The sequence below is a fragment of the Mobula birostris genome, chromosome 9 (assembly GCF_030028105.1).
Source record: "Mobula birostris isolate sMobBir1 chromosome 9, sMobBir1.hap1, whole genome shotgun sequence".
NCBI classification, from domain to species: Eukaryota; Metazoa; Chordata; class Chondrichthyes; order Myliobatiformes; family Myliobatidae; genus Mobula; species Mobula birostris.
The window spans coordinates 155,255,020-155,270,410 of NC_092378.1; the positions used below are offsets into that span (position 1 = coordinate 155,255,020).

General features: G+C 49.4%; 1 protein-coding gene across 5 annotated transcripts in view; it reads left to right on the top strand.

Moving 5' to 3' along the window:
• The window catches only part of LOC140203498 (glucagon-like peptide 1 receptor), a 45,906-nt gene that overhangs the window by 16,975 nt on the left and 13,540 nt on the right, over positions 1-15,391 (top strand). For 4 of the 5 annotated variants that reach the window (XM_072269580.1, XM_072269584.1, XM_072269582.1 and 1 more), the window contains exons 4-10: positions 1,570-1,694; positions 3,208-3,314; positions 5,006-5,159; positions 8,830-8,989; positions 9,465-9,525; positions 13,604-13,673; positions 14,862-14,950. In XM_072269580.1, coding sequence (XP_072125681.1) covers positions 1,570-1,694; positions 3,208-3,314; positions 5,006-5,159; positions 8,830-8,989; positions 9,465-9,525; positions 13,604-13,673; positions 14,862-14,950 — 766 coding nt within the window. The remainder of the gene's footprint in view (positions 1-1,569; positions 1,695-3,207; positions 3,315-5,005; positions 5,160-8,829; positions 8,990-9,464; positions 9,526-13,603; positions 13,674-14,861; positions 14,951-15,391) is intronic. The other variant, XM_072269581.1, reaches the window with a different exon arrangement.

A 15,391-nucleotide genomic window follows, 5' to 3' on the forward strand; every position in this document is an offset into this window, starting at 1 on the left:
AGGCGCAGCTACTGTTGTTTCCCCCATTTAGGCCGTCCTACCCAACAGTACTGAAACAGGTATGGGCTGTATCTTTCACCTTAGTCGGGAATTGAGTTCAAGAGCCGTGAGGCAAAGTTGCAGCTCTGTAAAACCCTGGTTAGACCACACTTGGAATACTGTGTTCAGTTCTGGTCGCCTCAGTACAGGAAATGGGTGGAGGCTTTAGAGAGGGTGCAGAGGAGATTTACCAAGGTGCTGCCTGGATTAGCAAGCATGTCTTTTGAGGAAAGGTTGAGCGAGTGAGGGTTTGTCTTTTTGGAGCGAAGGAGGATGAGAGGTGACTTGATAGAGGTGCACAAGATGATAAGTGCTATAGATCGAGTGGACAGCCAGAGACCTTTCCCAAGGTGGAAACGGCTAATCTGAGGGGGCATCATTTTAAGGTGCTTGGATGAAAGTAGAGGTGCTGTCAGAGGTAGGTTTATTTACACAGAGAGTGGTGGGTACATGAACACTCTGCCAGGAGTGGTGGTACGTGGTAGAATGGTGGTTGAGAAAGGCTGGTACAGGGGAATGTCAGAGGTAGGTTTATTTACACAGAGAGTGATGGGTACATGAACACTCCACCAGGAGTGGTGGTAGAGGCAGACACATTAGCAGCATTTAGATAGGCATATGGATGATAAAAAAATGGAGAGCCATGTAGGAGGGAAGGGTTAGATTGATCTTAGTGTAGGTTAAATGGTCAGCACAATATTGTGGGCTGAAGGGCCTGTACTGTACTGTAACGTTCTAGGTTATGTTGGGTAGCACAACCCTGAGACAACAGTGACACGTTCACCATGATGGGGAGGAGAAGATGGCGGCGCGAACAGCGTGCGCGGCCTCTCTGGTGGTGATGTCTGTTATTTGTCAAGTAGGGGACCGTGCACAATCCTGATTTGATGGAGACAGACGTGAGAAGCACGGAGGAACATCTGCAGAAACTTCTGAAATGCCCACTTCGCTGCTGCTGCTACTGTGCGATCGAGAATCTCCGAAGGGGAAGGCCCCAAATCCTCGGCTTTGCCTGTTGCTTGGCGGCTGGGGCCGGGGTCAAAGTGCTCGGCAGAGGTGGTGCTTGGTGCTCGGTGTCAGAGGGCTGGTTGGAGGCTCGAAGTTTTCGGACGGACTCAAGAGTCGGCTGTGGTCGGGTGCTTCCAGGGTGCTGCATCGGCAAGTTTGCTGCGCTGGAGGTTCATGGCAGGGAGAGTTTTTCTTCCTTCTACTGTCTGCGTGAGATGACAGGGCTATCGGGATTTTGAGACCTTTTTTTACCGTGCACATGGTCTGTTCTTCATCAAATTACGGTATTGTTTGCACTGTTGTAACTATATATTATAATTATGTGGTCTTTGTCAGTTTTTCAGTCTTGGTCTGTCCTGTGTTTCTGTGATAGCACACTGGAGGAACATTGTATCATTTCTTAATGCATGCATTATTGAATGACAATAAAAGAGGACTGTGTGTCCTCATAATCTAATCTAATCTAATAGGTTGGTGATGGAGGGTGGGTTCCCTGTTTAAAGGTTTTCTGCTCTGTCCCAGTGGGTAACGGCTCTGCCTTCAGGTACTGTACGGAGGATGGATCTTGGCTGAAGGACAATGTGACCAATCAGCCCTGGGTGGACCATTCAGAGTGCGACGAAGATGATGTGTTTCTCCGGCAACAGGTGAGCCAGTCGGTTCCTGGTGGCAGGGGGTGGGGGGGGTCCGTCTGGGTGGTGGGGCAGGATATTAGAGTGTCTGAGCTTATCCCATTTGTCCATGTTTAGCTTATAGACCCTCGAACCAAAGCAGGATTTCCCAGAGACAAACATTTTAATGCCTGTTTCCTTTCCTCTTCTGCCACAATGAGGCCACTCTCAGGTTGGAGGAGCCATACCTCATATTCCATCTCGGTAGCCTCCAACCTGATGGCATGAATATCGATTTCTCCAATGTCTGGCAACTTTCCTCTCCCCTTTACCCTTTAATTCCCCACTCTAGCCTCTTACCTCTTCTCATCACCTCCCCTGGTGTCCCTCCTCCTTCCCTTTCTCCCATGGTCCTCTCTCCTCTCCTAACAAATTCCTTCTTCTTTTCCACCTATCACCTCCCTGCCTCTTACTTCACCCAAGCCCACCCGCCAGGTCTCACTGTTCACCTTCTAGTTGTACTCCTCCCCCACCCCCACCTTCTTATTCTCATATCTCCCTCCTTCCTTTCCAGTCCTGATGAAGGGTTTCTGCCCGAAAAGTCAAGTTTTATTCATTTGCATAGATGCTGGCCGACCTGGACTGGAGGCTGGGATGTGCTGGGTGTGCTGGAGCAGAGCTCTGCATTTGAGTTCCTCTGGTAGTCTCCTCTGTGTGTGTTGCCTGTAGCCACATCTACCACTTCCGCTGACAGCTCGTCCCATAAACCAGCCCCCCCCGCACGAGAAAGCTCCCTCTCTCCCAGAACCTGGGCCCTCCAGTTCCGGGCTGGTCAACCCTGGGAAGGACACTGTGGTCGTCACTTTATCTCGGCCACTCATGATTTAAGGATCAAAGAACAACTTTATTCGCCGTATACACGGATTAGGAATTTGCTGAGGTGTGTTGGTCAGGGTGTGACATGCAGCAAAGAACAACAACATTCAACAGTTATAAAGAGTAAAGTTATAGATTAAACTCAAATATGGAATAAAATGTACATAAATACGTCAATAAAATACTCCCAAGGAAAACAGTCCTGGCCTATCCAGTCTCTCCCTATAATACATGGTCTCCGGTCCTTTGAAATACTGGGGGAGGGAGGGGGGAGGAAGCGAGAGGTAATATTATCATGTCTCTGGAGAAAGAGGGGGGAGAGGGGAGGGGGAGGGAGGAGGGAGGGGGAAGGGGGAGGGGGGAGGGAGGGGGAAGGGGACTGGGAGGGGGAGGGGAGAGAGAGATTGATTGATTGATTGATTGGGATGGGAGGTGTGTTTGGGGTGATTTATTGGACTGGAGGCTGGGCTGTGCTGGGTGGGGTGATGCATACTGTCCCAGGGTTCTGCACTTGATGTCATGGGGGGTGCTTTGGGTGGGGAGAGCTTGCCCGGGACTCCAGGTTGAAATAGTGGGGGTGGTATTTTGTGTGTGTGTGGGGGGGTGGTTGTTTTGGGGCACTGGGTTTAAGGTGGATCCTACCACTCCCTCCCCTGTCTCTGCCCCGCTGCAGGTGTTGAAACGCCAGGTCCTGAATTCTTTCCGCTGGGTTTACACGGCTGGTTACTCCCTGAGCCTCCTCGCCCTCCTCACTGCCAGTCTCGTTCTTGTCTCCTTCAGGTAGGCCTGTCCTGCACTCCCCCCACTCCCTCGACCCTCGCTGGAACTCGGTCTCGGTCTCTGCCCCTACCTGTGGTGTCACTGACCCCCTCCCGGGTCGGCCCTCCCCGTGAGGAGTTTGTACGTTCTCCCTGTGATCACACGGGTTTCCTCCGCGTGCCCCAGTTCCCTCCCACAGTCCGAAGGCGCACGGTTTGGAAGGTTAAGTTACCGTTGTAAGTTGTCCTGTGATCAGGCCAGGGTTACGTTGGGGATTGGAAGGGCCTGATCTGCACTGCAGCTCTAAATAAATAAACAAATAAATAGATAGAACAGCACCACACCCAACCCTGAGCTTCATTTTCTCATGGGCATTCACAGTAAATATGAGAAACACAACAGAATCAATGGCAGACAGGACGGACAAACCACCAGAGTGCCAAAGACAACAAGCTGTGCAAATACAAAAAGAGAGGAAAATAATAATAATAAATAAATAAGCAATAAATATTGAGAACATGAGCTGAAGTGGCCTTAACAGTGAGTCCATGCCTTGAGGGAACAGTTCAATGATGGGTTCAAAGGTACAATTTCATGTCAGAGAAATGTGTACAATATACATCCTGAAATGCTTTTTCTTTGCAAACATCCACAAAAACAGAGAAGTGCCCCAAGGATTGAATGACAGAAAAACATAGGAACCCCAAAGTCCCCCCCAGCTCCCCCCTCCCGCGTGTAAGCCGCAGCAAGCAACAATCCCCCCTCCCACCACCGGCAAAAAAAAGCAAGCATCAGAACTGCCACCAGGCACTCAGGCGTGAGCAAAGCAACAGCAAAGACACAGACTTGCAGTTACCCCAAAGACTTCACGTTTCACCCGGCATTCAACATACCGCAGATTCTCTCTCTAAGGGAGAGGGGGCTGTCTCCGTTTTCCCAGCGAGCAGGGAGACATAACAAACAACTCGCTGGTTTACGATGTTAAAAGTCCGTTATGTCGCTTTTCTCGAGCTCTGTGCCTGAAGATCGCAAAGATCCCAGTTCTCCAGGCACACAGCGGATATCCCGACTCCCCCAACAACACACGGGTCTCCTGTCGTGACACCGACCCTCGAGTGAAGTTGAGTGAAGTTATTCCCTTGGGTTCAAGAGCCTGATGGTTGAGGGGTAATAACTGTTGGTGTGGGGTCTTCAGGCTCCTGTACCTCCTTCCTGATGGCAACAGTGAAACAAGTGCATGGCCTGGGTGTTGGGGGTCCCCCAATGATGGAAGCTGCTTTCCTGTGACAACGTTTCATGTAGGTGTGCTCAATGGTGGGGAGGGCTTTACCCGTGATGGATTGGGCTGTGTCCACTACTTTGTGTAGGATTTTCCATTCACAGGCATTGGTGATTCCATCCCAGGCCGTGATGCAGCTGGTTAATACATGCTCCACCACACATCTTTGAAGTTTGTCAAAGTTTTAGGTGTCAAGCTGGATCTAAGGAGGTAGAGTCTTTGCCGTGCTTTCTTTGCAATGGGACTTGCATGCTGGGCCCGGGACAGGTCCTCTGAAACAGGATCTCACCCACTTACACCTCCTGCTGTTCACCGTCCCCCCCGGGACCGTGGAGCTGGGTGCGGGCTGCAGCCCTGAGGCGAGCATACTGTGGAGTCCGGGATGAGGGGTTGGGGTTCGGGCCGTCACTCTCACCTGCCCCTCCCGCCACAGGAGGCTGCGCTGCACCAGGAACCACATCCACCTGAACCTGTTTGCTGCCTTCAGCCTGCGGGCTGTCGCTGTCCTCATCAAAGACTCCTTCAGCGACCGGCTGCAGTTGGCCAGCGCCACCCCTCTGGAGCCGTGGATCGGGGCACCGCTCTCTGTGAGTCTGGGGCCTGGTGCTTGGTGCTTGGGGCCTGGGTCCTGGTGCTTGGGGTCTGGGGCCTGGGGACTGGGGCCTGGGGCCTGAGGCCTGGGGACTGGGGCCTGGGGCCTGAGGCCTGGTGCTTGGGGCCTGAGGCCTGGGGCCTGGTGCTTGGGGCCTGGGGCCTGGTGCTTGGGGTCTGGGGCCTGGGGCCTGAGGCCTGGCTGTATGTGGGTGCGGGTGTTTGGGGCTGCGGTGCTGTGATTGGGGGTTTGGGGTTCGAGGTTAGTTTAAGGTATGGGTAGGCTTGAGGTTGTTCCTTGGATGGAGGGGAGGTAGAGGGATTTGGGGTGGTATAATCAGGAAATGAGGGATTGCCTGTGCAATAAAAGGGGGTGAGTTTCGGTCACACACTGTATAAATCAAATGATGTTTATGGAGTGCTTAGAAGTGTTATACTTTGGGTACATTGAGGACTCAGTGAGGGTAGAGCAACACACACAAAATTCTGGAGGAACTCAGCAGGTCAAGTAGCATCTATGAGAAATGACTAAACAGTCAACATTTCGGGCCGAGACCCTTCTTCAGGCTATTTTAGACCCGGAATTGTGTAATGAGAGATTGCAATAGAGGGGCCTTTGGTGTAGATCACAAACATAGAAACATAGAAAACCTACAGCACAATACAGGCCCTTCGGCCCACAAAGCTGTGCCGAACATGTCCCTACCTTAGAACTACCTTGGCTTACCCATAGCCCTCTATAATATACAGTATGTACAGTATCATGGAAATGTAGAGAATCACAGTCACGTGTAGCATCACCATCAGAGATTGTGAAATTTGTTGTTTCGCCACAGCAATACTTGGCAATGCATAAAAATAAGAACAACTATAAATTGCAACAATAAAAATACTATATTAAAAACAATTAAATTTAATAAGGAGTGCAAAAAGAAAGTAAAAAGTAGTGAGGTAGTGTTCATGGGGTCATCGTCCATTCAGAAATATGATGGCGGAGGGGAAGAAGCTGTTTCTGAAATGATGAGTGTGTCTTCAGGTTCCTGTACCAACTGACGGCACTACATTGATTGGCCTTATCTCAAACAATAATGAGGTGGCCTACAGGGAAGAAGTCATCTCCCTGACACAGTGGTGTCAAGAAAACAACCTCTCCCTCAATGTTGCAAAAACAAAGGAACTGGTTGTGGATTACAGGAGGAATGAAGACAGGCTAACCCCTATAGACATCAATGTATCTGGGGTTGAGAGGGTGAACAGCTTTAAGTTCCTCGGCATAAACATCACCGAGGATCTCACGTGGTCTGTACATACCGGCTGTGAGGTGAAAAAGGCACAACAGCGCCTCCTTCACCTCAGACTGTTGAGGAAGTTTGCTGTGGGCACCCATGTTCTCAGAACTTTCTATAGGGGCACAATTGAGAGCATCCTGACTGGCTGCATCACTGCCTGGTATGGGAACTGTACTTCCCTCAGTCGCAGGACTCTGCAGAGAGTGGTGTGGACAGCCCAGCGCATCTGTAGATGTGAACTTCCCCTGATTCAGGACATTTACAAAGACAGGTGTGTAAAAAAAGGGCCCAAAGGGTCATTGGAGACCCGAGTCACCCCAATCACAAACTATTCCAGCTGTTACCATATGGGAAACAGTACTGCAGCATAAAAGCCAGGACCAACAGGCTCCGGGACAGCTTCTTCCACCAGGCCAACAGACTGATTAATTCATGCTGATACAACTGTATTTTTTTGTTATATTGACTATCCTGTTGTACATAATATTTATTATAAATTACTATAATTGCACATTTGGACAGAGACATAACGTAAAGATTTTTTAAAATTAATTTTTTAATGAATTTCTACATTAGAACAAAAAAACCCACCAACAAAAAGGAGATTTATACAGTGCAAAACCAACGTGTCTGATGTGCAATTGATAGCAATAAAGAAAAAGCACCCAAAATAAAATCATATAAAGTTAGTTTCCACCCCACCCTCCCACTACGCACTCCAAGCCACCCATTACGATATAAAGAAAAGTCAATCAGAGCTTTTGTCACCACAGAATTGTGAATATAAAAAAGGTGTATTGCCTACTACCTAAACTATAATGTATTTCACATCATTTAAAAAAAACCATAAAAATTAACCAGTAAAGAAAGCTGGATGTAAGGGACTAAATCACTGAAAGAAAAAGGAAGGTAAATCTTTAATCTAAAGAGGAGTTGTGAAAATAATCAAGAAAAGGTCCCCACACCTTAAGGAACTTTATGTCCGAATTAAGAAGTGAATAATGAATCTTTTCAAGGTCTGAGCAGGACATGATGTCTCTAAGCCATTGAGCATGAGTGGGGGGGGAACATCTCTCCACCTAAGAAGAACTAAACATCTAGCCAAAAGAGAGGCAAAAGACAATGTTCGCCGTTTAGTCGGACTCGAACACGTGTCAACTTCACCCAAGGTGCCAAAAAGAGCAATCAGAGGGTTAGGTTCTAAATGGCAATGAAGGATATGAGATAAAGTTAAAAAGACATCGCTCCAAAATTTCTCCAAACTAGGACAGGCCCAATACATGTGGATAAGAGAAGCCTCGCCCACTTCACACTTGTCACAAACGGGACTAATATCAGAATAGAACTGCGATAATTTGGCTTTTGACATTTGAGCCTTATGTACAACCTTGAACTGCAAAAGGCAGTGGTGAGTACACTAAGTTAACTGACTTAAGAACTGAATCCCAAACCTCGTTGGACAGAGAAATATTTAAATCATGCTTCCATGCAGTTCTAATTTTATCAAAGGGGGCACGCCTCAAGTCGCTAACTTATCATGAATATTATGTTTGTAGATATTAGACTTTTACCCAATGGGTTTATACAAAGAAACAAGTCCACAACAATTTTTCCGGGCATCTCAGGAAAATTTGGTATTAAAGGGTTAATAAAATGTCTAATTTGAAGATATCTAAAGAAATGAGTATGAGGTAGGTTAAACTTTGCAGACAGTTGTTCAAAAGTTGCAAAACAATTGTCTATGAAAAGATCTTCAAAACGCCCGATGCCCTTTCTGTACTAATCATGAAATGTTAAGTCTTGCATGGAGGAAGATTTTTACTCCTCATGTATTTGAAGGATGTAAGTAATAAAGTCAATTCAATTCAATACTTCTCAGGGTGTGGGCAATCCTTATTTGCTGTTGGGAAAATGGTGGTGAGTTTCCTTGGACTGCAGTGCTGGTGAGGAGGGACGTCTATGAGTTTCATTCGGTCAGGCAGCCTCTATGAAGGGGAGTAAACAGTTGGTGTTTTGGGTCAAGAGCCTCCATCAAGATCAGGATTTTGTCAGGAGTCCTAAGGGTCTCGGCCTGAAACGTCGAATCCTCTCCATAACTTGCTGAGTTCTTCCAGCATTTTTCACATGTTGCTCTTGGACTCTCTTGGTTGTTGGTGCAAATGATACGTTTCACTGTGTTTCGATGCACATGTGATAAGTAAAGGTAACCTAATCTTAAATCTGTCAGGATCCAAAGGGAGTGGGTAATTGTCAGAATTTTTACAGTGATTGGGAGAGGATGGGGAAGGGATGACGTTCCTGGCAGGCTAGTACAGAGTCCCTGGGCTGAATAGTCTCCTGGGCCATAACCATTCTGCCGTTGTGCTGTTGATTCCAGCAGCTGCTGGCGTGCCGTGCTGTGCAGGTTTTTCTCCACTACTCTGTGGTGTGTACCTATCACTGGCTGCTGGTCGAGGGCCTCTTCCTCTACGTGCTCCTCGAGGTGTCGGTCTTCTCGGAGCAGAAGAGTTTCCGAGCCTACCTGCTGATCGGTTGGGGTACGTTGACAGACGGTAACGGCCTGTGTCACTGGAGAGTCGTAGGTGGGGGTTTGTGTGTGTCATCACAACAGCAGGACTGCAGACTCCCCGAGAGATGTGCATTATCCAGGGGTGGGACCGATCACTCAGCTACACGAGGTTACCTGCCACATCTTCCTTCTCCTGCTTCTGGGATCTTGATCTCAAAACAGTCACATCACTGGCTGTGGAGCCGTGTAAGGTCTCGATGGAGTGGATGTGGTGATGATGTTTCCTATAGTGGGGAGTCTAGGACCACAGGGCACAGCCTCAGAATGCAAGGATCTTCCTTTAGAGCAGGGACGAGGAGGAATTTCTCTACCCAGAGGGTGACGAGTCTGTGGAACTGTGAGCAGCTGTGGGAGTGGATGGACAGTGTGGTCACACCTTGTCCGAGGCAGGCAGCGCGAACAGTGAGTCGCCCACTTTGATAATTCCTGTTCTCTGGTTGCAGGTCTTCCACTGGGATTCATCTTACCCTGGATTGTAGTCAAATATGTACTGGAAAACACGGGGTAAGTTGGCCCAGGCTCACACTGAATTCACTGGCACCCCTCGAGCCCTGTGACAGCACAATTCATGGGAAACACAAAATACCCTGCAGATGCTGGGGTCAAAGCAACACTCACAACACGCTGGAGGAACTCAGCAGATCGGGCAGCATCCGTGGAAACGATCGGTTGACGTTTCAGGCCGGAACCCTTCATCAGGACTGTAGGGGGAAGGGGCAGAGGCCCTATAAAGAAGGTAGGGGGAGGGTGGGAAGGAGAAGGCTGGTAGGTTCCAGGTGAAAAACCAGAAAGGGGAAAGATAAAGGGGTGGAGAAGGGGAGGCAGGGAGGGGATAGGCAGGAAAGGTGAAGAAGGAATAGGGGAAAACACAATGGGTAGTAGAAGGAGGCGGAACCATGAGGGAGATGATAGGCAGCTGGAGGAGGGGGCAGAGTGACATAGGGATAGGGGAAGGGAGGGGGAGGGAATTACCGGAAGTTGGAGAATTCTATGTTCATACCAAGGGGCTGGAGACTACCTAGACGGTATATGAGGTGTTGCTCCTCCAACCTGAGTTTAGCCTCATCATGGCAGTAGAGGAGGCCATGTATGGACATTTCTGAATGGGAGTGGGAAGCAGAGTTGAAGTGGATGGCTACCGGGAGATCCTGTCTGTTGTGGCGGACGGAGCGGAGGTGCTCGACGAAGTGGTCCCCCAATCTGCGTGGGATTTCACCGATGTAGAGGAGGCCGCACCGGGAGCACCGGATGCAACAGATGACCCCAGCAGACTCACAAGTGAAGTGTTGCCTCACCTGGAAGGACTGTTTGGGGCCCTGAATGGTGGCAAGAGAGGAATTCATGGAAGTCTCTGAGAAACGGAAGTAGAAGCAGACCATTCAGCCCTTCGTGCCAACCCTAACCCTTCAGTGAGATTCCCGCTCAAAAGTTCAAAGTAAATTTATTATCAAAGTACATTGTTACCATATAAAACCCTGAGATGCATTTTCTTGAGGGCATGCACAGTAAGTACAAGAACCCTAATGCAATGAATGAAAGACTGCCCCACCCCCCCAGGGTGGGCAAAGGACCAAGGTGCAAACGACAACTGTGCGAAAACAAAAAGAAAACAAATAAGTACACAATCAAATAAGCAGAAAATATTGTGAACATGAGATGAAGAATTGTTGAAAGTGAGTCCACAGGTTGTGGGAACAGTTCAGTGAGGGGGTGAGTGAAGTTATCTATGCTGGTTCAAGCACGTGATAATTGAGGGGTAACAACTGTTCCTAAATCTGGTGGTGTGGGTCCTGAGGCTCCTCTACCTCCTTCCATGATTCCCTGGGGAGCCTCTCCAAATCCTTCCATTCCCCTGGTATCTAAAATCACACCAATCCCCATCTTGGAGACAGTAGCTACTGAGGCTCCAAACCCATTGAGTAGGGAAGTGCACAGGTTCATCTTCCACACTGAAGAGCTTTGCTCTTCATCTCTGTCCTGTCTGGTCGATGTTGAGGTTTCTGCCAATGGTTTGACAACCCGGCCAGGGGAAGCTTCTGCCCCACACCTACCCTGTCAAGCTGTGTTGGAATTTTGAACACGTCAATGAGATGATTTCTCATTCTTCTCAAGAGACTATTGTAATCTAATCTGCAGATGCTGGAAATCCAAAGCAACACACACACAGTGAGCAGGGGAGGGAGAAACACGAGGTGATGGTTGAAACTGGGAGGGGGAGGGGTGAAGTGAAGAACTGGGAAGTTGATTAGTGAGAGAGATACAGGGCTGGAGAAGGGGGAATCTGATAGGAGAGGACGGAAGGCCATGGAAGAAAGGGAAGGGGGAGGAGCACCAGAGGGAGGTGATGGGCAGGTAAGGTGATGAGGTGACAGAGAGAGGGAAACAGGAATGGAATGGTGAAGGGGCCAGAATTGCCAGAATCCAAGAAATCGATGTTCATACCTGCAGGTTGGAGGCTACCCAGACGGAATATAAGGTGTTGCTCCTGCAACCTTAATGTGGTCAGGAGAACGGGCCATGGATTGACATGTTGGAATGGGAATGGGAAGTGGAATTGAAATGGGTGGCCATTGGGAAATCCTGCTTTTTGTGGCTATCAGTGCAAAAGTGCTTAATAAAACAATCTGCCAATCTACACCGGGTCTCTCTGAAGTACAGGAGGCCACACCGGGAGCACCAGATACCGTAGATGACCCCAACAGACTCACAGGTGAAGTGTCGCCTCACCTGGAAGGGCTGTTTAGAGCCTTGAATGGTAGTGAGGGAGGAGGTGTAGGGGCAGGTGTAGCACTTGTTCTGCTTTCAAGGATAAGTGCCAGGAGGGAGATCAGTGAGGAGGGATGAGTGGACAAGGGAGGAAAGCAGAGGGGAAGGGAGAGAAAGATGTGCTTGGTGGTGGGATCCCATTGGAGATGACAGAAGTTACAGAGAAATGTGTTCTGGATGTGAAGACCTGTCGGGATGGTAGGTGAGGACATGAGGAACCCTATCCTTGGTGTGGTGGCAGGTGGATGGAGTGAGGGCAGATGTGTACGAAATGGAAGAAATGCAGGTGAGAGCAATGTTGATGGTGGAGGAAGGGAAGCCCCTTTCTTTGAAGAGGAGGACATCTCAGTTGTTCTGGAATGAAAAACCTGATCCTGAGAGCAGATGTGGCGAAGATGGAGGAACTGAGAAAAGGAAATGGCATTTTTATAAGTGACGGGGTGGGAAGAGCTGTAGTCAAGATGGCCGTTGAGAGTCAGTGGGTTTTTAAAATATGGCAGTAGATAGACAGTCTCCAAAGATGGAGACAGAGAGGTTGAGAAAGAGGAGAGTGGTGGCAGAAATTGGGGGGCAGGGTGGAAGTTGGAGGTAAAATTGCTGAATTTGATGAGCTCAGCACGGGTGCAGGAAGCAGCACCAATGCAGGCATTGATGTAGCGTAGGAAGAGTTGGGGAGTGATGCCAGTATAGGCTCGGAACATAGACTGTCTCATGTAGCCAGTGAAAAGCTGGGACCCAGGCGAGTGCCCATGCTACACTTTTTGTTTGAAGGAAGTGGGAGGAGCTGAAGGGGAAATGATTGAGGGTGAGGACATGTTCCGCCAGGCGGAGGAGAGTGGTGGTGGAGGAAAACTGGTTGGGTCTGGCGTCCAGGAAGAAGCGGAGAGCTTTGAGGCCTTCTGGTGGGGGATGGAGGTGTATAGGGACTGGACATCCATAGTGAAAATGGGACGATTGGGGCCAGGGAACAAGTATAATCTAGCTGTCTGACTGATGTAGATATACAGTGTGGTAACAGGCCCTTCTGCCCAATGAGCCCATGCTGTCCATGTGACAAGTTAACTACAACCCAAACATCTCAGAATGTGGGAGGAAACCCACGTGTACAAACTCCTTACAGACAGCAGCTGAACTGAACCCGGGTTACTGTAACCCCAGACTACTGCGTTGGCCCTGACTAACAGTTCCCTCTTTAATTGTTCATCACACGTCAAACCCACCAGCCCCGCAGTCAGCCTGTCAAGCTGTGCTGTGCTGTGCTCTCCCTAGCCTACTTATTCTCTGCCCCGGTGGGGAGACCTGCCTACTACCTCGGTGTAGACCCGCCAGGGCTCTGTATCAATGAAACACGTCTGAACTCTGGCCCAGTAATGCGGCGTGGCAGTGTAACATTTTGCAAGCATCCCACCGCTGTCTGTACGTTCTCCCCATGGCCGGGGGGGTTTCCAGTTCCCTGCCACATCCCAAAGGTGTACGGGTTCGGGTGAGTGAGTTGTGGGCGTGCTGTGTTAGTGTCAGAAACGTGGCGACACTCACTGGCTGCCCTCAGCTCATCCTCGGACTGTGTTGCTTGTTGAAGCACACGACACATTTCACCGTCTCAGAGCCTGGTGGTGTAGGCTGTAATCTCATCTCTGGCCAACACCCCTGGGCTCTCACTAGCCCAGCCCCTTTAGCCTCAGTCAGCATGGATACTGTTACATACCACCCCTGCTCCATGCAGTTTTGCTGAGCTCCTCCCCAGCACTGGGACAGGTGCCGAGGACGGACGTGGAGAAAACGGCATCAAATGTACGTTTGCGTTTGTGTTCACCAGGTGCTGGAGGCAGAACAAGAACATGTCCATCTGGTGGATTGTCCGGGCACCACTGCTTCTCGTCATCACTGTGAGTGAGCCTCTGTTCGCTGCCTGTCAGTCAGCCCTGCCTCGCTGAGGGGTGAGGGGATGGAGCTGGGTGTAACACCCACTCGTGCTGTGACCCTGCCCCAGCCGCTGACCCTTGGTCCTGAAAATGGCCTTGTCTTCTGCCGCAATGAGGCCACCCTCAGGCTGGAGGAGCAACACCTCGTATCCCATCTGGGCCACCTCTAACCTGATGGTATAGATGAACATAGATTTCTCTAACTTCTGATCATTTCTCCTCCCTCCCTCTTCTCTCCATTTCCACTCCCCTCTCATTCCTTCTCTTCTCCCAACCTGCCCATCTCCTCCCTCTGGTTCATTTCCTCCACTCTCCTCTCCTATCAGACTTCTCCTCCTTCAGCCCTTTATCAATTCCATCTATCACCCCGCCCCATTGCCAACACACCCCTTACTTGGTCTCACCTATCACCTGCCAGTGTGTACTCCTTCCCCTCCTCACCTCCTCCTTATTCTACCGCCTTTCCTCGGCTTTTCCAGTCCTAACAAAGGGTCTTGGCCCCAAATGTCGACTGTTTATTCCTCCCCATAGATGCTGCCTGAGCTGCTGAGCTCCCCCAGTACTTTGTGTGTGTGTGTAGCCACTGAATATCATGTCCGGGGGGATCACGGTAGTGTAGCGGCTACCATTGTGCTTTTTAGTACCACTGACCCGATGCCTTCTGGAAAGAGTTTGTATGTCGTGCCCATGATCGCTCTGGTGTCCTCCCACGGGTCAGGGTTAGTAAGTTGTTGGCACTGGAAGCATAGCGACACTTTCGGGCTGCCCCCAGCACTTCATCGGACTGTGACGGCCGTTGATGCAAATCACTCATTTCACCGTATATTTCCTCGTACGCGTGACAAATAAAGCTAATCTTTAATAAGATCACTAAAACCAATGCATCCCAGCTTATGTTGTCAGTATTAATTAGCTTTATTATTTTGTCTTTTGCAAATTGGTTATTGTCCGCCTTTATGTGTAGTTTTTCATTGACTGTTATATTTCTTTATTTTCCTGCAAGAAAATGAATCTCAGGTGACATGTACATACTTGATAGAAAGATTATTTTGACCTTGACCCCTGTCCGCCTCTCCCGCCTCAGCCTGATGGGCACAACTGGTACAGATCTGAGAGGGGATCTCAGTTACTGCATGATTTCTTCATCTCCAGATCAACTTTGCAATTTTCATCCGGATAATGATCCTGCTCATCTCCAAGATGAGGTCCCCGCAGGTCCACGACACAGCCTGGAGAAACCGGTGAGACCCTCTTTGTTTCCTTCTGTCGACAGGGTGATGCCAACCAGCAGAAAGTTTTATCGATTCTGACAGGTGATGGAGAAATCGCTTTGTCTTGTAGAATTGTAGATAATTTATTCAGCATTGTGTTCCTGCCTGTTGGAAAAAGGGTGACCCTGCCAGATGTATTTCACCCGGAGGTGGCACCCAAGGGTGACCCTGCCCTGATGTATTTCACCCGGAGGTAACGCCTGGCGCATCTGGTTGAGCCATTGCCTCACAGCCCAGAGATCCAGGTCGATCCTAACTGTGGGTACTGACAGCTCTTGAACAGTTTTAAATGATAGCATGAACATTGATTTCTCCTTCCAGTAATTTCCCTTCTCCCCCTTCCATTCCCTCTTTTTCAATTCCTGACTCAGGCCTCTCACCTCTCCTCCTCACCTGCGTATCACCCATCCC